The sequence below is a fragment of the Oncorhynchus clarkii genome, chromosome 20 (assembly GCF_045791955.1).
Source record: "Oncorhynchus clarkii lewisi isolate Uvic-CL-2024 chromosome 20, UVic_Ocla_1.0, whole genome shotgun sequence".
Classification (NCBI taxonomy): Eukaryota; Metazoa; Chordata; class Actinopteri; order Salmoniformes; family Salmonidae; genus Oncorhynchus; species Oncorhynchus clarkii.
In genome coordinates, this window is record NC_092166.1 from 61,780,999 (window position 1) to 61,805,350 (window position 24,352).

General features: G+C 43.5%; 1 protein-coding gene across 3 annotated transcripts in view; it reads left to right on the top strand.

The window, feature by feature from the left end:
* Positions 1 to 24,352, top strand: part of LOC139376657 (protein shisa-6-like) — a 70,392-nt gene that overhangs the window by 40,435 nt on the left and 5,605 nt on the right. The window contains exons 5-8 of one of the 3 annotated variants that reach the window (XM_071119482.1): positions 4,914 to 4,952; positions 19,874 to 19,933; positions 21,333 to 21,353; positions 22,549 to 22,701. In XM_071119482.1, coding sequence (XP_070975583.1) covers positions 4,914 to 4,952; positions 19,874 to 19,933; positions 21,333 to 21,353; positions 22,549 to 22,701 — 273 coding nt within the window. The remainder of the gene's footprint in view (positions 1 to 4,913; positions 4,953 to 19,873; positions 19,934 to 21,332; positions 21,354 to 22,548; positions 22,702 to 24,352) is intronic. The other 2 variants (XM_071119483.1, XM_071119484.1) reach the window with 2 other exon arrangements.

A 24,352-nucleotide genomic window follows, 5' to 3' on the forward strand; every position in this document is an offset into this window, starting at 1 on the left:
GTTGCTGCGGAGGCCGGAGTAGCAGGCTGGAGTAACACACCAGGGCCATTGTAGAAGTATTTACCCTGAGCACAAATCTAAATGAAAATCTTCGCAAACATTGGCTCTCGCTGACGGTAGACAAGCTAGGCTGGCCATTTGAGGGTCTCCCTCAGGGCGGTGACATCTCTGTTGCTTTAGTCACGATAGCATTCACTGCAGTCCCATTGGCACAGGTGTCATTTCAGCGTCTAGCGTTGATTTACATTTGGTTGAGTTGTCAACTAATGTGAATTAAAAAGAAAAAAAATCATTTTGAAATGTCTCCCTGACGTTGATGACTATTTGCAAATCCAATCAGTTTTCCATGTTGATTCAACGTCATCACAATGAATTGCTTTATTGAAATGATGTTGAAACCGCGTTGATTCAACCAGTCAGAGGCCTCATGCCCTAAGGAGGAACAGGACTATGTGCCTCCTCAGATTTGTCCTGTTTAAAATAGTTGTTGTTGTTGTTGTTCCCAATGTCCCACTCTTATAACTAGCTACCAAGCTGCCATTTCAGGGTATCAATGAATTTAGAGTATCTAGCTAGTCTAACTATCTTAGCTGGCATGTCTGCTGGCAAGTTTGGTAGACTTTAGAAAAGCAAGTACATAAGCAAGTACATACGTCTCACATTCCTTTCAATCTTTCACCAAGATTTTAGCAGAAGCAGAGAAGCAGAGAAGCAGAGAAGCAGAGAAGCAGAAGCAGAAGCAGAGAAGCAGAGAAGCAGAGAAGCAGAAGCAGAGAAGCAGAAGCAGAGAAGCAGAAGCAGAGAAGCAGAAGCAGAAGCAGAAGCAGAGAAGCAGAGAAGCAGAAGCAGAGAAGCAGAGAAGCAGAGAAGCAGAAGCAGAGAAGCAGAGAAGCAGAAGCAGAGAAGCAGAGAAGCAGAGAAGCAGAAGCAGAGAAGCAGAAGCAGAGAAGCAGAGAAGCAGAGAAGCAGAGAAGCAGAGAAGCAGAAGCAGAGAAGCAGAGAAGCAGAGAAGCAGAAGCAGAGAAGCAGAAGCAGAGAAGCAGAGAAGCAGAGAAGCAGAAGCAGAGAAGCAGAGAAGCAGAGAAGCAGAAGCAGAGAAGCAGAGAAGCAGAGAAGCAGAGAAGCAGAAGCAGAGAAGCAGAGAAGCAGAGAAGCAGAGAAGCAGAAGCAGAGAAGCAGAAGCAGAGAAGCAGAGAAGCAGAGAAGCAGAGAAGCAGAGAAGCAGAAGCAGAGAAGCAGAGAAGCAGAGAAGCAGAAGCAGAGAAGCAGAGAAGCAGAGAAGCAGAAGCAGAGAAGCAGAGAAGCAGAAGCAGAGAAGCAGAGAAGCAGAGAAGCAGAAGCAGAGAAGCAGAGAAGCAGAGAAGCAGAAGCAGAAGCAGAGAAGCAGAGAAGCAGAGAAGCAGAAGCAGAGAAGCAGAGAAGCAGAGAAGCAGAAGCAGAGAAGCAGAGAAGCAGAGAAGCAAAAGCAGAAGCAAAAGCAGAGAAGCAGAAGCAGAAGCAGAAGCAGAAGCAGAAGCAGAGAAGCAGAAGCAGAAGCAGAAGCAGAAGCAGAAGCAGAAGCAGAGAAGCAGAGAAGCAGAGAAGCAGAGAAGCAGAAGCAGAGAAGCAGAGAAGCATATCCAGTTACTTTAAATCAACAACCACCAGGATACAGCTCAAGAGTTCATAGTATTAAGCATAATGCTTATGGCTCTAGATTGAAGGAAAAAGCTGTTTCACGTGTTTGAAAAATGCAAAATTCTCCAACTGTTGGGGTGGCCTAGCTTCCCTCCGGACCACCCCACAGCCATCCTCACATACTTTTTGTCCCCTCAGATATCTGGGGTGAATGACGCCCCTGCAATCAGTTTTTTCCCCCCCAGTGGGTTTGTTTGGTTCGTTGTGGTGCAGCTATAGACTCCCTGTACTGAAGTGTACACACGGCCAAAAACCCAAGACTAAAGAGTCAGCCAAAGCTACCAATCGGAATGAACCCATTGACCATTGACTTGTGAATGACATCATCTCTCCCTACCTGTCAGCAGTAGATATAGGTGAAACAAAGGATACAGATTGTTAAACAATGTGACCTAAAGGGGCATCATTCTTCTAAACTGTCAATGAACAGAAGTTAGCCACGAATAGACATGGCATAATCAATACAATCCATTTAGTATTGAACAGAATGTCTCTAATGTAGTAAATATAGATATGGAAGTACATATAAGTCCAAATCTGCAACCCAAATGTATTACCTACTGTATGTAGTGCACTACTTTTAACCAGGTCACTACATAGAGAATAAAGTGCTATTTGGGACACAGCCCAATGTCTTACATGTACTGTAGATCCATACCAATAAGGTTCTGGTGAAAAGTAGTGCACAATAGGAAATAGGGTACCATGCTGGATATCTGTATCTCTCTTTGGCTTTCCACAGCTCAAACTGATTTCAGTGTGTTAGACATCGGGCCATAGCATTCCATTAGCTCTTTAGGTCAAGGCTTCAAGTAACTTAAAGCGTTTGTATGTCTGTATTAATGTACCTTCCCACCTCAACACACATGCATGCACAGCAACACACTAGTTGACCTGTTCTGGGCTGTATCTGGTCATAGTGAGGTCAGGGCTGTGTTGGGTTGTAACTTATTCATACTACTACTTAACTACTTAACAAATCAGTGTGTGTGTGTGTGTTTGTGTGTGTGTTGCTAGGCATTTAGAGGTGGGGAACGTAGGCCCACAGAGCATTCGGAAAGTATTCAGACCCCTTGACTTTTTCCACATTTTCCTACGTTACAGCCTTATTCTACAATTGATTAAATCAAAAAATATCCCCAGCAATCTACACACAATAGCCCATAATCACACATTTTTGCAAATTTATAAAAACAAAAAAACAGAAATACCTTATTTACATAAGTATTCAGACCCTTTGCTATGCGACTCGAAATTGAGCTCAGGTGCATCCTGTTTCCATTTGATCAACCTTGAGATGTTTCTACAACTTGATTGGAGTCCACCTGTGATAAATTCAATTGATTGGACATGATTTGGAAAGGTACACACCTGTCTATATAAGGTCCCACAATTGATAGTGCATGTCAGAGCAAAAATCAAGCCATGAAGTCAAAGGAATTGTCCGTAGAGCTCCGAGACAGGATTGTTTCGAGGCACAGATCTGGGGAATGTTACCAAAAAATGTCTGCAACATTGAAGGTCCCCAAGAACAGTGGCCTCCATCATTCTTAAATGAAATAAGTTTGGATCCACCAAGACTCTTCATAGAGCTTCCCAAACTGAGCAATCGGGGGAGAAGGGCTTTGGTCAGGGAGGTGACCAAGAACCCGATGGTCCCTCTGACAGAGCTCCAGAGTTCCTCTGTGGAGATGGGAGAACCTTCCAAAATGACAAATATCTCTGCAGCATTCCACCAATCAAGCCTTGATAGAGTGGTCAGATGGAAGCCACTCCTCAGTAAAAGGCACATGACAGCCCGCTTGGAGTTTGCCAAAACTGGTCTGATGAAACCAAGATTTAACTCTTTGGCCTGAATGCCAAGTGTCACATCTGGAGAAAACCTGGCACTATCCCTACAGTGAAGCATGGTGGTTGCAGCATCATGCTGCAGGGGTGTTTTTCAGTGGCAGGGACCGGCAGGATCGAGGCAAAGATGAACGAAACAAAGTATAGAGACATCCTTGATGAAAACCTGCTCCAGAGCGCTCAGGACCTCAGACTGGGGCAAGGTTCACCTTCTAACAGGACAATGACCCTAAGCACACAGCCAAGACATCGCAGGAGTGGCTTCGGGACAAGTCTCTGAATATCCTTGAGTGGCCCAGCCAGAGCCCGGACTTGAACCCAATCGAACATCTCTGAAGAGACCTGAAAATAGCTGTGCAGCAACGCTCCCCATCCAACCTGACACAGCTTGAGAGGATCTGCAGAGAAGAATGGGAGAAACTACCAAAATACAGGTGTGTCAAGCTTGTACCGTCATACCCCAGATGATTCGAGGCTGTAATTGCCTGCAAAGGTGTTTCAACAAAGGACTGAGTAAAGAGTCTGAATACTTATGTAAATGAGATATTTCAGTTGATCATTTTTTATAAATTAGTAAACATTTCTAAAAACCTGTTTTTGCTTTGTCATTATGTTTTTTTTTGTGTAGATTGACGAGGAAAAACAACTATTTATTACATTTTAGATTAAGGTTGTGACCACTTTTTTTTTTAATATCAGTATCTGTTGCTGTGTGGGAGGCAGCCTGTATGAGGAGCTGATCCATCATCTATAATGATGGATCAAAGTTTCGCATGGCTGGACCCTCACACCCAACAATGTGTGTGCATGCATGCGCGTGTGCATGCATGCGTGGGTGGGTGTGCGTGCGTGTGTGCACACGCCTCGGTGGTAACATGGTGTACAGAACACAGCTGACTTCTACATCTCCTCGTCTCTTTCATCTCCCCCTTTCTACTCCTCTAGTATTGGATCTGTACCTTCTTTGCCATCCTTTTAACCGGCAGCCCTTCTTCTCTCGCAATTCCTCCAACCTTCATTCTGCCTCACATTTCATCTCGTTTATACTCATATAACCTTCAATCTTTACCTCCTTTTACCCAATCTAGTAGCGTAGTGTTCAGTCCGGTGTTAGCTGTATTTTACTTGGAGTGTGTGGCATAACCTTTAGTAAGGGCTGATCAAATGTCCCGCATTCATTTCTACTTATGTGATCATATGAAGTGATCTGTACAATACCATGTCTTTATTTGATTGGCAAATGTGACATTTGAAAGAAAATATATAATATGTTCTGATGTTTCAGCTGTATTCTGTTGCTCTATCTGGCTCTCCTCTCTTGGTTTGATATGTTGTAAACTCTCTGTCCTCTCCACTACTTACTGTGCCTGGTTCCTTCTGTATTCTAGGTGAAAAGCATTGGCCCGTCCGCTCCCAAAGCCACCATGGTAGGAATGGCCGTTGTGTGTGGAATAGGTAAAGGTTGCTCCTAACCACTGATACACGGTCAGAGCTTATATCAACTTCCTAATAGTTAGGCTAGGATTGGGGCTAAGGTAATCTGATCCTATATCTGTGGTGAGCGGTGACTTTTACCTTGAGTGTTCTGTGTCTCTCCTTGACCTCTATCTGATCTTTAACCTTTGACCTCTAGCTCCTGTCACTGCGTGTGGTGGATCATGTGTGACATCTGTTTGTGTACATTCGCTGCAGACCATCTAGATCAGTGCCGAGTCAATTGCAAAGATGAGGAGTTTATCTTGTCTTATTGAAATATCTCAAACATATTGTGAAACTTTTGAAAAAGCTAATTCCTTAGTTAAATTCACCCACAGTGGATTTGCAAGGTCTATCAACCAAAGAGAAAATCTCAAGCACAACTAACCTATAGTGGCACTTTCAGTGACCCCTGACCACAAAGTGGCAATCAAAAGATGAGCTATTGCGTAAAAAATATATATTTTTAAAGTACTATTAGTAGGCTATAAGATGATCTTAGTGGAAATGGAAATGAGAAAATCTCTTGATGATTTTCATTGCAGTTGACCTGACAAGTAAAGTGGTTTTCTATTCCATCGTGTTGTGCCTTAATAAGCCCAAGCTGTCCCATACTGTCCGTCTTTTCCTAACCTACTGTACCATCAGGCCTGTGTCAAAACAGTGTTTTCTCTCAAATACATTAAGTGTGCTTGGTTTAGCTCACCCAGCACACTGGATTGGTATTGTTGGCACTTTCGGGACTATCTAATTGGTTCCACTAAAACCAAGTGCAGCTTAAGTGTTTGAAGGGATAAAAATACTATTTATACCCAGGTCCTAGCTACTGTACTATACCATGTATGTATGTATGTATGTTTGTTTGTTTGTTTGTTTGTTTGTTTGTTTGTATGTGCTATGCTCCTGGACTCTTTCAGTCCTCAACATACCAAGAGGAGTTCTCTAGAGGTACGGATAAAGGCAGCTTTGAATGATGTTACTTCTTATTACTTAAAGAAGACATCAGATAAATCTGTGCTTATCCTTGCTAGCGACACTACAACCCTTCTCCTGTCCTCACAACCAACAGTCTGAAGGACTACGAGGGAGCTGGTATGTAAAAAATAATTTACACAGAGAGAGATATTACTTTATTATACTGAACAAAAATATAAATGCAACATGTAAAGTGTTGGTCCTTGTTTCATGAGCTGAAATAAAAGATCCCAGAAATGTTCCATATGCACAAAAAGTTTATTTCTCTCCAACTTTGTGCACAAATTTGTTTATATCCCTGTTTGTGAGCATTTCTCCTTTTCCAAGATAATCCATCCACCTGACAGGTGTGGCATATCAAGAAGCTGATTAAACAGCATCATCATTACACAGGTGGACCTTGTGCTGGGGACAATAAAAGGCTACTCTAAAATGTGCATATTTGTCACACAACACAATGCCGCAGATGTCTCAAGTTTTGAGGGAGCTTGCAATTGGCATACTGACTGCAGGAATGTCCACCAGAACAGCCACCCAGACAGCTGATGAAACCGAGGGCCATTTCTGTAAAAAGCCCTTTTTGTGGGGATAAACCCATTCTGATTAGCTGGGCCTGGCTCCCAAGTGAGTGGCAGCCTATGCTGCGCCCCTGCCCAGTCATGTGAAATCCATTGATTAGGGTCTAATACATTCAATGATATGAACTGCAACTCAGTAACTTCGTACGCATGTTGCGTTTATATTTTCTGATCAGTATAGTTCTAACGGAACAGTTGGGGTGTGAAAATATGAGGATGAGGTATTTTTTTCCATTTACTGAATCCTGACATATTGCCTATTCTTCTTGGTCCCATGTGATTTGAGGAGGCCAAGACATAGTGGTGAACATCATTATCTTCTGCGTTGTCTAGAGAGACTGTGAGGTCTTTCAAGGTCTCTGTAAATGTCAGCGAAACTCTGGCCTTGGAGGTCTAGAATACAAGATTTAAAAAAAAAAAGTATTATAATGTGACAACACAGGGTCACTCTGGTAGATGATTGTTCAGCGTCCATCATATTGCTAAATGAACACATATTTGTCACCAAAGATTGGCATTTATAGCGGCAAGTGAGCCTTAAATGCCTTTGGGTTATTGAGAGAGATGAGACACTGACAATGGAATGCTCGCTACCATTCTAAAACTGGCACTTACATTTCAGTTAATTAGCAGATGCTCTTAACCAGAGCGACTTACAGGAGCAATTAAGGTTCAGTACCTTGCATATTTTTTACCTAGTCGGTCGGGGGATTCAAACCGGCAAACTTTCAGTTACTTGCCCAAAGCTCTTAACCACTAGGCTACCTGCCACCTGTCATGTAAACATCTTCCCAGCCTGAAATAGTCCCCAATCATTCTGACTGTAACGTCATGCTGTAAAATTTCTCCCAGCGTGAACATTTTACCATCGGGTTCTTGGTCACCTCCCTGACCAAGGCCCTTCTCCGCCGATTGCTCAGTTTGGGAAGCTCTAGGAAGAGTCTTGGTGGATCCAAACTTCTTTCATTTAAGAATGATGGAGGCCACTGTTCTTGGGGACCTTCAATGTTGCAGACACACCCTCTTCCCTCAGCCCTTAAATTAAGTGAATGCTTCTGATGACGTATCATGATGTATGATGAGTATACACTTGCAGGGCAAGAGGCGAGGGAGGAAGGAATGATTTTTTAAATGGACCACCCTTACCCGTAAATTCGTCACTCGTTCATCCTGCGATGATTGTGTTTTCAGCCACCGGTAGCTTGTGGGTGCTTTATATGTGCTACAGTCAATTATGATTGCATGTCTACTTACATTAAATATATAATATATTGTTATAAACTGGGTGGTTCGAGCCCTGAATGTTGATTGGCTGACAGCCGTGGGATATCAGACCGTATTCCATGGGTATGACAAAACATTTATTTTTACTGCTTTAATTACATTTGTAACCAGTTTATAAAAGCAATAAGGTACCTTAGGGGATTGTGGTATATGGCCAATATACCACAGCTAAGGGCTATATCCAGGTACTCCGCATTGCGTCATGCATAAGAACAGTCCTTAGCTGTGGTATACTGGCTATATACCACACCCCCTCGGGCCTTATTGCTTAAATATACACCTACTGTATGATAGCTAGCAAATTAATTAGCTAAATAACATTAGCCGGCCTAGCTGGAACTTCTGAAGAAGGAAAATGTTTTATTTCTACAATTTCCGAAGCTAACCAAATAAAAGCATCATTACTTTTACGAGACGTGTTTGTGCATTAGTAGGACCATTTCTAACTTATTTACATTTGTTTTTTACTTACACTTGTATGCTGACTCCATCTTGACGTTGAGGTTTTAAGTTTTGGCAGACTTTTCTTAGCGGATGTACAATCATCACAAATTGAATTATGCTGTGTTTCAGGCCCCGAAGTGAACATAATTGTACACTCGCAAACTCCATTAAAAACGAGGGCTGAGGGGCTTACGTTGCAAACTTCCCTTGTTTGGCTAATCATTTGCACCGACGACAAATATGGCCGCGGAGATTCCCCAAAGGGAATGAGGGTATGTGGACGAGGGTGTATCTTTAATAAGTTTGAAACGCTGTTTCTCTCACACCCTTCCTCGACCTTGAACAACTGTTCTGTGGGCACGCACATTTGTTTCACACATCTGCCAATCAATGGTGGCCAGGAGTATTGAAGCTTGTTGAGGCGTGAGGTCAGCATATAAACACCCAGACTCGCGCGTCAATGTCCCGAGGGTTGATGTGAAGAGAGATCTTTTGCGATTACAAAGACTTTGGCACTACGGGAGGGTGTGAGAGAAACATCCCCACAAGCTCAGCCATCCACATAAAGAGACGCACGTGCAATTATTGAACTGGAAACATTTTCCCGCTGGGAGAAGTTTTACAACATGACGTCACAATCACAACACAACCAGAACGATTGGGAACTATTTCACGCTGGGAGGATTTTTACATGGCATTCTAGAACAGGCTAATGTTACTGGCCCTTCTATATCCTGTAGGCTACTGTAAATGATTACCTCTTATAAACAAAAATATGTTTGCCCCACTGACTTTAATTATCCCATCAGCTGGCATAGTCTTCTACCAGTTAATCTAGGTCAGGTTCTAAATGATTAGCCTATAGTCTATAAAAGTCTGGCTGTACTTAAGTCTAACACCCAGAGACTTAGGCACACTGAGTCTAAAATGAGTTCTATAGGTCTACATTTGGAGGCAGCAGCATTAGATATAACTTCCTAACCAGTATCGCTGGTGCCACAATTGGGTCAGAAATAAGCTGTTTCCACTGTTGGGATGAGCGGAAGGCAGAACGAGACAGAAGTTCCATCCATTGGTAAAATAAAGTCTCCCCGCCCGCCGTACTGAGTCAAGCTGGCAGTTAACATTTAGCGATTAAATGTTAACACTCTTTGTCAGTTGTTAAATGCCAAGTCCACAGTGGCTCTCAGCCCCATGGCGCGGCGAGGTGGAAAAGAGAGGGAGGAGAGGGGGTGAGAAGGGCAGGGTAGATGTGTTGGCAGTGTTTCGATGTCAACAAAGCCAATAGGATAGAGAGACCCCTGGTCTGACACCCTCTCGCACAGGCGCATGTACATACACACGTGTTTATTCAAATACTGAAAAATAAATGGAAGATGCATCTGTGAAAATGTCATTGCACATTATTTAGAACGAAAAGATCAGGCAGGGGTTGAGCAATTACACCAAATGTCATCCTATAATTTTCACTCATATTAAGTGAAATTGTATAGTCAGACAGTCAGGCAATTATGATACCCTTACCAAATCATCCCAAAACTAAAATGTATACGTGAAAGGGTTCAAATTGCCTGAGAATGTGGAAGTTGTTGCATGACTGTGTTTCCGAACGGTCTTTTGTATGGGGAGGAAAGGAGAAGAGTTTGCGTACACCAACTCTGCTGCACCCCGAGGGGCTCTGGAGGGGATGTTAGGGACCCATCTCTGGGTTGGGTGGAGGAGAGAGAGGGGATAGGGGATAGATACACAGCTGCTCACCCTCTGCTCACTGATGACCTTGTTTGTTTTCTGTTTTTCTCTTTTCAAAGGGAACACTGATGACTGAGGGTTGGAGTGTTCTCATTACTGATGTTGGAGTGTTCTCATTACTGAGGGTTGGCGTGTTCTCATTACTGAGGGTTGGCGTGTTCTCATTACTGAGGGTTGGAGTGTTCTCATTACTGAGGGTTGGAGTGTTCTCATTACTGAGGGTTGGCGTGTCCTCATTACTGAGGGTTGGGGTGTTCTCATTACTGAGGGTTGGAGTGTTCTCATTACTGAAGGTTGGCGTGTTCTCATTACTGAGGGTTGGAGTGTTCTCATTACTGAGGGTTGGAGTGTTCTCATTACTGAGGGTTGGCGTGTACTCATTACTGAGGGTTGGAGTGTTCTCATTACTGAGGGTTGGAGTGTTCTCATTACTGAAGGTTGGCGTGTTCACATTACTGAGGGTTGGAGTGTTCTCATTACTGAAGGTTGGAGTGTTCTCATTACTGAGGGTTGGCGTGTTCTCATTACTGAGGGTTGGAGTGTTCTCATTACTGAGGGTTGGCGTGTCCTCATTACTGAGGGTTGGGGTGTTCTCATTACTGAGGGTTGGAGTGTTCTCATTACTGAAGGTTTGCGTGTTCTCATTACTGAGGGTTGGAGTGTTCTCATTACTGAAGGTTGGAGTGTTCTCATTACTGAGGGTTGGCGTGTACTCATTACTGAGGGTTGGAGTGTTCTCATTTCTGAGGGTTGGAGTGTTCTCATTACTGAAGGTTGGAGTGTTCTCATTACTGAGGGTTGGAGTGTTCTCATTACTGAGGGTTGGAGTGTTCTCATTACTGAGGGTTGGCGTGTACTCATTACTGAGGGTTGAAGTGTTCTCATTTCTGAGGGTTGGAGTGTTCTCATTACTGAAGGTTGGCGTGTCCTCATTACTGAGGGTTGGAGTGTTCTCATTACTGAGGGTTGGCGTGTCCTCATTACTGAGGGTTGGAGTGTTCTCATTACTGAGGGTTGGCGTGTCCTCATTACTGAGGGTTGGCGTGTCCTCATTACTGAGGGTTGGCGTGTCCTCATTACTGAAGGTTGGCGTGTCCTCATTACTGAAGGTTGGCGTGTTCTCATTACTGAGGGTTGGCGTGTCCTCATTACTGAAGGTTGGCGTGTCCTCATTACTGAGGGTTGGCGTGTCCTCATTACTGAAGGTTGGCGTGTCCTCATTACTGAGGGTTGGCGTGTCCTCATTACTGAAGGTTGGAGTGTTCTCATTACTGAGGGTTGGCGTGTCCTCATTACTGAGGGTTGGCGTGTCCTCATTACTGAAGGTTGGCGTGTCCTCATTACTGAGGGTTGGAGTGTTCTCACAGGATGACATTAACATTAAGGGGAAGTTTAGAAGGATTCTTAAGCCCTGAGCTTTAACAATGTGCTCAGATTGCCGCATCCAGTTTGAAGGAGAGTCATGCTAAGATATTTATTGGTGGGCTATACATTACTAGGTGTTTATGCACCAATTGTGCCATATTAGTGCAGTTAGCATTAGTGTTAAGGTGTTAACTTACCACTTATCTCCACTGACGTTACCCACCGTTTTATCACCACCACATTCCTGGATGTCATGATTTGTGTGATAGGATAAGTTATGTCAGGATAGTGAGTCAGTGTTGAGCCATCTGGGTGTTAATATGCAGGCTCACATGTGCTGTATCAGGTGTGAAAATACTGATTAATATTAATATGATGCAATATGTGCCTACAGGAAGAGAGATGATGTCAAATACCACACAAGCCGGCATAAATCTGGGTTTATCATCTCATTTTGTTTGGAATGCTGAAAACATGACTGCCAGTCATGACTGGCAACAGACAAAGTGCACAGCTGCGTCATCAAGTTGCAGACAGACAAAATACCCATTTTATCAATTTAGATTGGAGACCTGGTTAACCTCTCAATCAGGAATAATCAATATACAGTGTAATTATATGCTCAGTCCCTGTGCTTATCTCCTTCTCTCCTTATCACATTCAGCTGGCAGAACCAATAACTGATACAGCTAATAGGCAGGCGTCTTTAAAATGACTCAAATCCAACAATATTTTGCCCGTCCCTCCTTTAAAGGGGCCAATGTAGCCATTTTTATCTCAATATCAAAACATTTCTGGGTAACAATGAAGTACCTTACTGTGATTGTTTTCAATTGGTAAAATTGAAGCTTCTTAGCAAGAGCAATTTCTCAAGTAAGGGTTTTGCTAGGACTGTCTGGGAGTGGAGAGAGGAAAACTGGAAACTGGCTGATACTGACAGAGAGGTTTGGAACTCTCTTTCTTACTGGTCTATTAATGTCAACAGGAAGGCCAAACTCCCACTAAAACAGGCTGACATTTCAGGCGGTCTTTTCAAACAGCTCTTTACACTAAAAGGGCATTATCAACAGGTTCACAATTTCACAGTATTATTCCTACCTCACAGTTTGGAAATAATCTAAAACCCAGAAAAGTCATGTTTTTGACTACACTGGGTCTTTTACCTAACCCCAAGCACGCTACATTCCTAAACAAATTGCTTGGTTACATTTCATTTACATTTTGGTAGTTGTAGGAACATTCTCCAACTGGTTTGACATTGGGAATGTTCTAAAAAAAAACAACGTTCTTCTGTTGTAATTTCAGTATTTCAGCAAAAAAGTTTCCTACAGGTTTCCTCATGGTTCTATTTAAAGTCGTTCTAAAATTGTTCCCGAGAATGTTATAACTTTCCATAAAAAAACACTTTATTAATCAATCAATCAATCAAATGTATTTATAAAGCCCTTTTTACATCAGCCGATGTCACAAAGTGCTGAACAGAAACCCAACCTAAATCCCCAAACAGCAAGCAATGCAGACGTAGAAGCACGGTGGCTTGGAAAAACTCCCTCTCTAGGAAGAAACCTAGAGATGAACCAGGCTCTGAGGGGTGGCCAGTCCTCTTCTGGCTGGACTGGCCACCAGTGTAGGACTGGTGGCCAGTCCTCTTCTGGCTGGACTGGCCACCAGTGTAGGACTGGTGGCCAGTCCTCTTCTGGCTGGACTGGCCACCAGTGTAGGACTGGTGGCCAGTCCAGCCAGTCTTACACTGGTGGAAGAGATTATAACAGTACATGGCCAAGATGTTCAAAAGTTCATAGATGACCAGCAGGGTCAGATAATAATAATCACAGTGGTTGTAGAGTGTGCAACAAGTCAGCACCTCAGGAGTAAATGTCAGTTGGCTTTTCATAGCCGATCATTCAGAGTTAGAGACAGCAGGTGCGGTAGAGAGATTCCAAAAACAGCAGGTCCGGCACAAGGTATCACATCCAGTGAACAGGTCAGGGTTCCATAGCAGCAGGCAGAACAGTTGAAACTGGAGCAGTAGCAGGACCAGGTGGACTGGGACAGCAAGGAGTCATCAGGCCAGGTAGTCCTGAGGCATGGTCCTAGGACTTAGGTCCTCCGAGAGAAAGAGAGAGAATTAGAGGGAGCATACTTAAATTCACACAGGACACCGGATAAGACAGGAGAAATACTCCAGATATAACAGACTGAACCTAGCCCCCTAACACATAAACTATTGCAACATAAATACTGGGGTCAGGAGACACTGTGGTCCTGTCTGGTGATACCCTGAGACGGGTGCAAACAGGCAGGATATAACCCCACCCACTTTGCCAAAGCACAGCCCCCACACCACTAGAGGGATATCTTACTACCTGGAGACAAGGCCGAGTATAGCCCACGAAGATCTCCCACAGGGCACAAACCCAGGGGGTGGGGGAGACGCCAACACGGACAGAAAGATCACGTCAGTGACTCAACCCACTCAAATGACGCACCCCTCCTAGGGACGGCATGGAAGAGCACCAGTAAGCCAGTGACTCAGCCCCTGTAATAGGCAGAGAATCCCAGTGGAGAGAGGGGAACCGGCCAGGCAGAGACAGCAAGGGTGGTTCGTTGCCTTTCCATTCATCTTCACACCCCTGGGCCAGACTACACTCAATCATAGGACCTGCTGAAGAGATGAGTCTTCAATAATGCCTTAAAGGTTGAGACCGAGTCTGCGTCTCTCACATGGATAGGCAGACCATTCCATAAAAATGTTGCTCTATAGGAAAAAGCCCTGCCTCCAGCTGTTTGCTTAGAAATTCTAGGGACAGTAAGGAGGCCTGCGTCTTGTGTTGTAGGTATGTACGGCAGGACTAAATCGGAAAGATAAGTAGGAGCAATCCCAAGTAATGCTTTGTTGAAATCAACAGGAAGCCAGTATAGAGAGGCTAGCACTGGAGTAATATGATCAAATTTTTTGGTTCTAGTCAAGATTCTAGCAACCATGTTTAGCACTAACTGAAGTTTATTTAGTGCTTTATCCGGGTAGCCAGAAAGTAGAGCATTGCAGTAGCCTAATCGAGAAGTGACAAAAGCATGGATTCATTTTCCTACATAATTTTTGGACAGAAAGTTTCTGATTTTTGCAATGTTACGAAGATGGAAAAATCTGTCCTTGAAATATTCTTGATATGTTTGTCAAAAGAGAGATCAGGGTCCAGAGTAATGCGAGATCCATCACAGTTTTATTTCAGATGACTGTACAACCATCAAGATTAATTGTCATATCCAACAGAAGATCCATTTGTTTCTTGGGACCTAGAACTAGCATCTCTGTTTTGAGTTTAAAAGTAAAACATTTGCCGGCAATTTTGGGGCTTCACCGTGTTTCATCAAAATGTACAGCTGTGTATCGTCAGCATAGCAGTGAAAGTTAACATTATGTTTCCGAATGACATCGCCAAAAGGTAAAATATATAGTGAGAACAAGTGGTCCTTAAACGGAACCTTGAGGAACAACGACATTTACAGTTGATTTGGAGGACAAACCATCCACAGAGATAAACTGATACCTTTCCGATAATATCTAAACCAGACAAGAACTTGTCCGTGTAGACCAATTTGGGTTTCAAATCTCTCCAAAAGAATGTGCACAAGGACAGATGCAAAGCCTTGGTCTGACACCATTTAAAGGTAATTTACCACCTTCACGAGTGCAGTCTAGGTGCTATGATGGGGTCTAAAACCAGACGGAAGCGCTTCGTATACATTGTTTGTCTTCAGGAAGGCAGTGAGTCGCTGCACAACAGCGAGGAATGTGAGATTTTATATATGCCGATAGTTTTAAAAATATTTTCTGGGTCAAGGTTTGGCTTTTTCAAGAGAGGCTTTATTACTGCCCCTTTTAGTGAGTTTGGTACACATCTGGTGGATAGGGAACTGTTTATTATGCTCAACATAGGAGGGCCAAGCACTGAAGCAGCTCTTTCAGTAGTTTAGTTGGGATAGGGTGCAGTATGCAGCTTAAAGGTTTAGAGGCCAAGACTATTTTCATCAAAGTGTCAAGAGATATCATATAGTATTAAACAACTTGAGTGACTCCCTTGATCCTAGGTCCTGGCAGTGTTGTGCAGACTCAGGACAACTGAGCTTTGGAGAAATACGCAGATTTAAAGAGGAGTACGTAATTCTAATTATCATGACCTTCTCGTCAAATAGGTTCATGACGTTATCACTGCTGAAGTGAAAGCCATCCTCTCTTGGGGAATGCTGCTTTTTAGTTAGCTTTGCGACAGTATCGAAAATAAATGTTGGATTGTTCTTTTTCTCCTCAATTAAGTTGGAAAAATAGCGTGATCGAGCAGCAGTGAGGGTTCTTCGATACTGCAAGCCAGTCGAAATACTTCCAGTTTGGTGTGGCGCCAATACAGTTCCAATTTTCTGGAAGCTTGCTTCAGGGCTCGGGTATTTTCTGTATACCAGGGAGCCAGTTTCTTATGTCAAATGTTTTTCGTTTTTAGGGGTGCGACTGCATCTAGGGTATTACGCAAGGTTAAATTTAGTTCCTTAGTTAGGTGGTTAACCGATTTTTGCACTCTGACGTCCTTGGGTAGGTGGAGGGAGTCTGGAAGGGCATCTAGGAATCTTTGGGTTGTCCGAGAATTTATAGCACAGCTTTTGATGATCCTTGGTTGGGGTCTGAGCAGATTATTTGTTGCGATTGCAGACGTAATAAAATGGTGGTCCGATAGTCCAGGTTTATGAGGAAAAAGATTAAGATCCACAATATTTATTCCACTGGACAAAACTAGGTCCAGAGTATGATTGTGGCAGTGAGTAGGTCCAGAAACATGTTGGACAAAACCCACTGAGTTGAGTTGATGATGGCTCTGAAAGCCTTTTGGAGTGGGTCTGTGGACTTTCCATGTGAATATTAAAGTCACCAAAGATTTGAATATTATCGGCCATTACTAAGGTCCGATTGGAATTCAGGGAACTCAGTGAGGAACACTGTATACGGCCCAGGAGGCCTGTAAACAGTAGCTATAAAAAGTGATTGAGTAGGCAACATAGATTTCATGACTAGAAGCTCAAAAGGCAAAATGCAATCTTTTTTTTTTTGTAAATTGAAATATGCTATCGTAAATGTTAGCAACACCTTCACGGGATGCGCGGGGATATGGTCACTAGTGTAACCAGGAGGAGAGGCCTCATTTAGCACAGTAAAATCACCGGGCTTAAGCCATGTTTCAGTCAGCCCAATCACATCAAGATTATTATCAGTGATTAGTTCATTGACTATAACTGCCTTGGAAGTGAGGGATCTAACATTAAGTAGCCCTATTTTGAGATGTGAGACATCACAATCTCTTTCAATAATGAAAGGAATGGAGGAGGTCTTTATTCCAGTGAGATTGCTAAGGCAAACACCACCATGCTAAGTTTTGCCCAACCTAGATCGAGGCGCAGACACTCCTCTGCATTCCAGGCTTGGTTCTGTTCGTGGGTAAGTAACATTCAGAGAACATTCTAATAATGTTATTAAAAACAAACATTCCTTTCTTAGAATGATGAGAACACTTTCCATAAAAACCACAAGAAAACTTGAGCAATAATGTTATTTAAAAACATATACATTCCGTTCTCAGCATCAACAAAACCCTCTCTATCCTAAGTGTGTTCAGGTGTGTTGGCCGCGCCCACTAATTGGCCCCACCTGATCTTAATGAGTGCTTGTTTCCTTTGAAATGGGGTCTGTTTGAATATACTCAAATGAACAGCTTTGTATGTGTAAAAAAACATGGCACGCTGGCTCCATCCTGGTGGCGCAGTGGACTAATTCCATGGATAGAGAACAGACGATTATAGGTTTGAATCCCAAAGATGCCTTGTCACGATAAAACATAAATGTGTTTGCATGATTAATGCCTGAGGAAATACATTTTCATGGTTCCTATCTGTGCTTGGAATAAGCCAGCAGTGGTACTAAGTCGTATTGAAACATTCAGCGAAGGAAGTTATTTAAAAGAACATAATTCCCATTCTCAGAGCCTTTATAAAACCTCCTAGGAAGACTTTCAAGGAACCAGACAAACACGTTCTCTGAACCTCCCTGCCACCTAAAAATAAGTGTTCCCAGAACAGGCAAAATGTTCACTTCTGTCCTCAGAATGTACAAAAAAAAGAATACATTTTACTGGTATGACTTTGTTCCCACAACCAATGTGAAACCAAAAAATATAAGTTTCCACAACTTTCAAGGAACCAATGTGCTTGCTGTGGTGTGTGTGTGTGTGTGTTGCCTCTCTCTAACACAACTAATTGGTCCCCCAATTACAGCGGGATCATTGAACTGGTCCTTCTTCCTTCTTAATTAGGGCCCAGTGCAGTGCAGGGGCTCTTAACTCAGCAGAACTTCTCTCTGTCTACACTTTCTCTATGGGGAGCTCTGCAGTACTGGCTCTCTCTATTTCTCTATGGAGGTCTCAGTGCTTTCTCTATCTGGGCACTGACAGTGTGGGGCCAAGCCTGAAGTTCAAAGGTGTGATTGGGGTGTCAGCACTGTGTGTGGATTAACTACAAAAGTGAATGGAAAGTGTTTTGGTTTTACAGCTATGGCACAATGTAATTAAAATGGAGATCACAGTGCATGTGTGTGCGTGTGTGTGTTCTTTATGTCTGATGCTTTTCAAGAACATTAAATACATTCATATATTCAGCAAACCCTGCCCTCACGTCTGTGACTTCACTTTGTCTGCAAACAGTCTCTCTCTCCACAAACCAAACCCTGCCCTCACGTCTGTGACTTCAGTTTGTCTGCAAACAGTCTCTCTCCAGAAACCAAACTCTGACGTCAACGGTCAAGCTCTTTTTTAATAGAAATAAAATACGCACATACACGCTGCCACCTACTCTGATGACACATTCCATCTTCCTATAACAAATATTAAAACCCATGATGTGAGAACGAGGGTCATCTATCCCCTCTCAGCACTGTGACTGCTAATGCATGACTAAACAGGCACAACAGCACACAGCCAAATGAATGTGTCTCAACAGTGGCGGCACTCGGTCGGCGGTGTGTCTTCCATCTATCTACAGTATCGTTGCTTTTTCACCTGGATCACTCTTGCACACACACACATGTGCGCACGCACGCACACACACACACGCGCACACACACACACACACACACACACACACACACACACACACAGGTATAAAGTACTTAAGTAGAAATACTTTAAAGTATTACTTAAGTTGTTTTTTGGGGTATCTGTACTTTACTATTTATATTTTGTACAACCTTTACTTCTACTTCACTACATTCTTAAAGAAAATAATTTCGTTTTTACTCCATACATTTTCCCTGCTTGGCAGGACAGGAAAATTGTCCAATTCACGCACTCATCCCTGGTCATCCCTACTGCCTCTGATCTGGCGGACTCACTAAACAACCATGCATTGTTTGATGTCTTGAGTGTTGGAGTGTGAAATTGTTTATACTTTTACATTTACTTTTGATACTTAAGTATTTTTTTTAAACCAAATACTTTTAGACTTTTACTCATGTACTCATTTTCTATTAAGGTACCTTTCCTTTTACTGAAGTAGTGCTTTTTCCACCACTGCACGCACGCACACGCACACACACACACACACACACACACACACACACACACACACAATAGCTGCCATTCATCACCTGACTCAACACAATGGGATCTTTAAAGGGGCCGTGTCTCTGACATCTCTGCCATCTCATTTCAGCCCAAAACAGTCCACATGGTCTGGATGGACAGTTGGTTAAGTGACAGGGGCGAGGGGTGCAATGCTACAACATGTTCCTCCAAGCGCTCTCACCTTCACTGTCATCACCAAAACGTCTGAATGGAAGGATCATAATATCACAAAGAAGGGTCCAACTCAAATTAGATGTTCAGATATATTACTATTTTATTATGGCGTCTTTTTCATTTTCAGTACTGCAATTATTTTGAAAGAACAAGGGCACTCATGTCCCATGTCAGTGTGTATGTGAATAACACATGCTCAGTGTACATGCTGCTCTTCTTCTGCACATTCTCCTCAATGATTCCAGAGTCTCCACCTCTCCATCCCGCCCGGTTTTTCCCCTTGCGCCCCTATTTTACCTGCCCTTCCTCTCCTTACTGTTTTCTCTCCATATTGTTTCCTCTCCATCTTTCTTCACCATGATATCCATGTCATTGGCTGGAAGATGTTAAAGGGATTCTCTATGTCTGAATCTACGTTTGTCAGATGTTTAAAAAAAATATATTATTAAGATTGATTTAAACACCATTTTTGAAGTGTGAAAACATCTGACAAGCTTTTATTTCGTAATGAACCATCCCTTTAATGATGCCAATTCTAGCTCTCTGCTTGTATTAACCATGTCATTACTTTTGATCAGATACGATATCTGATATGCTTATCTCATGCACATTGAATGATCCTCTCCATTGCTGTTTTCACAGGTACCCATCAGCAAAACTACAACCATGTGGTTCTAGGTAGCCCGACACGCACCCAAAATGGTAAGGACAGCTAACAGCACTAGCATCCAGATACAGGGTTATGTTCCAATACCCACTCTAGCATAGGCTACTTCTTAGAATTCATGCCCAGTACATTACTTAGTGTGGATGTTGAATCAGAGCCACACAGTTATTTGTAGAAAGACAAATGTCACTAAATCCCTTTTTTTTTTTACCAAACCAGGCCATTCTCTCGAAGTAATGTAGCCCAGATTTTTCAAATGAACTTTGAAACACTCTTTTGACACAAATATATGCTACCACTGATGCCAACCTACTCTTCAATTTCTCTTTTTGAAAATTAACATTCTCTTACTGAAAATATATATATTTTTATAAACGATAGAATCACAGAAGTGTCACATTTCATCATCATGACCATGTATTCTTTTGAACGGAGCGAATAAAAAAACAAATGAATGTCTATCACCTTATTAAAAGGAAATGCGATTGGCTGGGCATCAAGTGAACCTCCTTTTGAGGTCACAGTGTCCCGGCTATAGCGTTCGACCATCGTGCACGTTCCTCCTCTGTCATTAGAAGATGGAGTGCTATTACTGTAGCCCCTGCTCTCTGTGAGGAAATCACCCCCAGCTTCATTACATTTACAGATTTTCTTCTGCCAACGTTCTCTATTCATTCACAAGAGCTGGGTTTAGAGGGGATAGAGGCTGATGAATAGATATGAGGAAGAGTGCTGGTTGCATAAGGACAAAGGGTGAGGCGAGGATAAAGAAGAATGAAAAGGAGAGAAAATACCATTTCTTTGTGTTTGTTTGACATTGGATTGGCCTCTCTGGCTGATGTTCAGTGTCTGCTCAACCCTGTGTAGAAGCCTTCCCCTCCAATGCTTCCGCTGCGTTTTAAGGAGATTCTGTAGTCGTAACGCATCTGCTCCTGTGTGTCAACTCAATGTGTGTTCCATTACACACTGCTAAACCAGATGAGTGTGCTATGAATGAAATACCCCTGAATTCTATGGGAAACATGAGAAATCCATTCTGACAACACATCGAACGAACACGCTTTGATCACAAGCCACATAAACAGGGCTTGGTATGCCAGTGTTCTGTGTTGCTCTGATAAGGCTGGTCTATGTAGCTAGTGCAACCTCTGCTATCCTCTGTGTGTGAAGCAACTGCTGACCTTCTGTCAATTAAAGAGGGTGTACAACATTGCTCTTTGTACATATAAGGTGCATTATTACTATATCTAAAAGGCACATTAGATTTTGGTCTGTTCTGAATACATAAAAATGATATACGTCATTAGTTTATTCCAGAGGTAATTGCTGGACTGATGGCATTGAATGAGGTGTGTGTTGGTTGGGTTGGTCTGAATGCTGTTTCACACCATCAACATGTTTCTGAACTGTTTGTTTTCCACTTGGGTGGGGTAGCTCACCGATCATTGAGGCGGGGTAAGTCACACACACACACACACGCACACACACATAAACCCACATGAATTAACTAACACACACACCCTTCCATTCACCCCCACACCCTTCCACGCACTCATCAACCCTTAGCCTTTGTACCTTCCCCTGTCCACATAGTCCGTGGTGTGGCTGTACTGTGCGTGGTGATTTAGCAGTGACGTGTGTTTCTGGTTATGGAGGTAGCTAACAGCATGCCACAGTGTGAGTCTATTTTCCCTGTGTGGAGAGTGTATTGCAGACACTTCTTTCACAGCTGGGTCTCTCTCCTCCCAAATCTCACCCCCCACAGTTCTCTCCGGACCCCTGCTGTCATCTGTCCTTTTCAAACTTCTCTTTCTTTCTCTTCAACTCTCCCCCCTCTTCAACTCTCTCCTGAAGCAGTCACCCATCCCTCTATTTTTTATCTGTCCGCTGGAGCCAGGACTTGAGCCGCACCCTGCTGCCCACTGCTCTGCGTGACAGACTCACAGCCAGAAGGGGAGAGAGAGATGGCGAGAGGGATGCAGAGAGGGAGGGAAAAGAGTGTAGTCAGAGGGAGAGATAGAGAGAGCGGGAGCTAGGAGATAGTAGGAGAGAGAGGAGCAAGATAGAGCGAGGGGAGTTTGAGACGAAAAGGGCAAAGAGAGAGAGAAAGAGAGGGAGAGAGGGGCCAGAGTCCCAGTATGCCCCTCTCTCGCTCTGGCATCACATCGTATCAGGCTGATGAGCGGGTTGCTGCCCTGTCCTAACCCTCTCCCCACCCCACCCCACTCCACTCCCCATCCCACCCCACTCCCCATCCCTCTCCCCACCCCACCCCACTCCCCATCCTCCTCAGATCACAGTACACAAACTGTCACAATCAGGGTCACTGAAGCAGACATCCGTTGTTTGATGTGGTGTTGTTATTGGTCCGTTGTCATCTCCTCCGTGCCAAACAATCCCACAGTGCCTAGTGACCGCCTCCTTCAACCCAAGTCCCCTAACCCCCCTCTCCTTTCAGCCCACCCCCCACCTCCCAGACTCCACCAAACGCTCTCTGAACAAGTTCCTGTCAGATGAACACCTCCCTTCACTCCCCTCCCTCCCTTCCTCAGCAGCTGTGCTCTACCAGCGTTGCCTTTGTTCTGACTCCGGGTATGTTTTAGGAAGCCTGCCCATTTCCCATCTTGTTTGTTTTGCTGTGTCTCCCCAGAGAACACTAGGATGAGTGGCATCCTGACCTCGCAGACGGAGCCATACGACCTGTCCTCCTCGCGCTCCTTCCAGAGCCTGTCCCACCTGCCGCCCACCTACGAGGCCGCCGTCAAGGCCGACCTCAACAGATACTCCTCCCTCAAGAGACTGAGTAGGTCCTCGCCACAGCATAGTCCACCGTTAGCAGAAGCGCTGAAAGAGCTCCCACTGCCTCGCTGAATGACCTGCATGTTAAAAACTCTAATGCATAAGTTAATGCCTACTCTGGCATGTTAAAAACCCTAATGCATAAGTTAATGCCTACTCTGGCATGTTAAAAACCCTAATGCATAAGTTAATGCCTACTCTGGCATGTTAAAAAGTCTGTCTTCGTCACTCGACTCGTTATTCAACTGGCATACGTTTATGAAGGATTATACCACACGCCCCTTAAAATGTAGTGATGGGATACATCAAAATGAAGGCTACATTCTCTTTTTCAGAAAGGGTCCTAATATTCAGTGTATCAGCATTCACAACCTTTCCAGAAAGTGCTGACTCTTGAAGGCATAAACAGAGTGTCTGGATGAGAGGGGACAGACAATTACGAATACACACATCAAACATGCCTCTCCATAACTTCATCAAAACCACGCCTCACTGGTATTCCATACCAACACACCACACAGTCACTCTCTCTCTCTTTAAAGATGTCTCTTTAGAAAAGCAGCAGCCACCATTTCTCAGTGTGAGCATTTAACCACATTAAGCTCTGTGCTGTGCTCTAGTTGCAGCTCTGTATTGATTCAGTGTACTACGCTGGGGTTCATCTCGTCATATTGAGCAGAACACAAATGCTCCTTAAGGCTTGTGTAATTGCATCATGGCTGTCCTACTTACATTTGAGTAATTTAGCAGATGCTCTTGTCTGGAGGGACCTACAGTAGGGAGTGCATACATTTGAATACTAGTCCCCCGTGGGAATTGAACCCACAACCTTAATATTGCAAGCGCCATATTCTACCAACTGAGCCACATGGGACTAAAGGGAGAGATCTGAATCTAGTCTACAATTGTAGTCTACAATTCAAAGTCGGTGTGTCTAAAGTCGGTGCTGTTACACACACACACACACACACACACACACACACACACACACACACACACACACACACACACACACACACACACACACACACACACACACACACACACACACACACACACACACACACACACACACACAGAATCAAATACGAGATCTATTCAACCACAAAAAGCACCTATTGAGTTTACAGGGTCTAATGGGGAGACTTGAAATCCATAAAATATATTCCAAAGTGAAGGATCTGATCCCATCAGTGCTTGCTATCTCTAGAGTGGGTCAAAATCGTTATACATGTGCCTGTCTCAGGTGTCTCTTGTGCTTGTTATTGTCTAATAGATATTCGACTGCATATTGATTGGAAGATGCTATGTCATTGCATGGGAAATGTCAGTGCTTGGGAAATTGTCTTAATAAGTAATGTTACAAAATGCATGGTGAATGTTGTTGCCATGTTAACAACCTAAAACTGTCCTCAGGCAGTGCCAGCCCAGCCTGACTGTCTTTATCTGCTTCCAAAGCAAATCATTTGCAGCAGCAAATAGCCAAAAGGCATCTTTCTACTGATAGATCATGTAGGATAGAGCCAGAGGCGAGATAGAGACGCATTTCCTTTATTGGAATAATGAAATGGCAAATCTCAGCATCAACTAATACATGTAAATTGATGTATAAATTGAAAGTAAAGGGTACAGTGTGTCTCTGCACACACATTCAT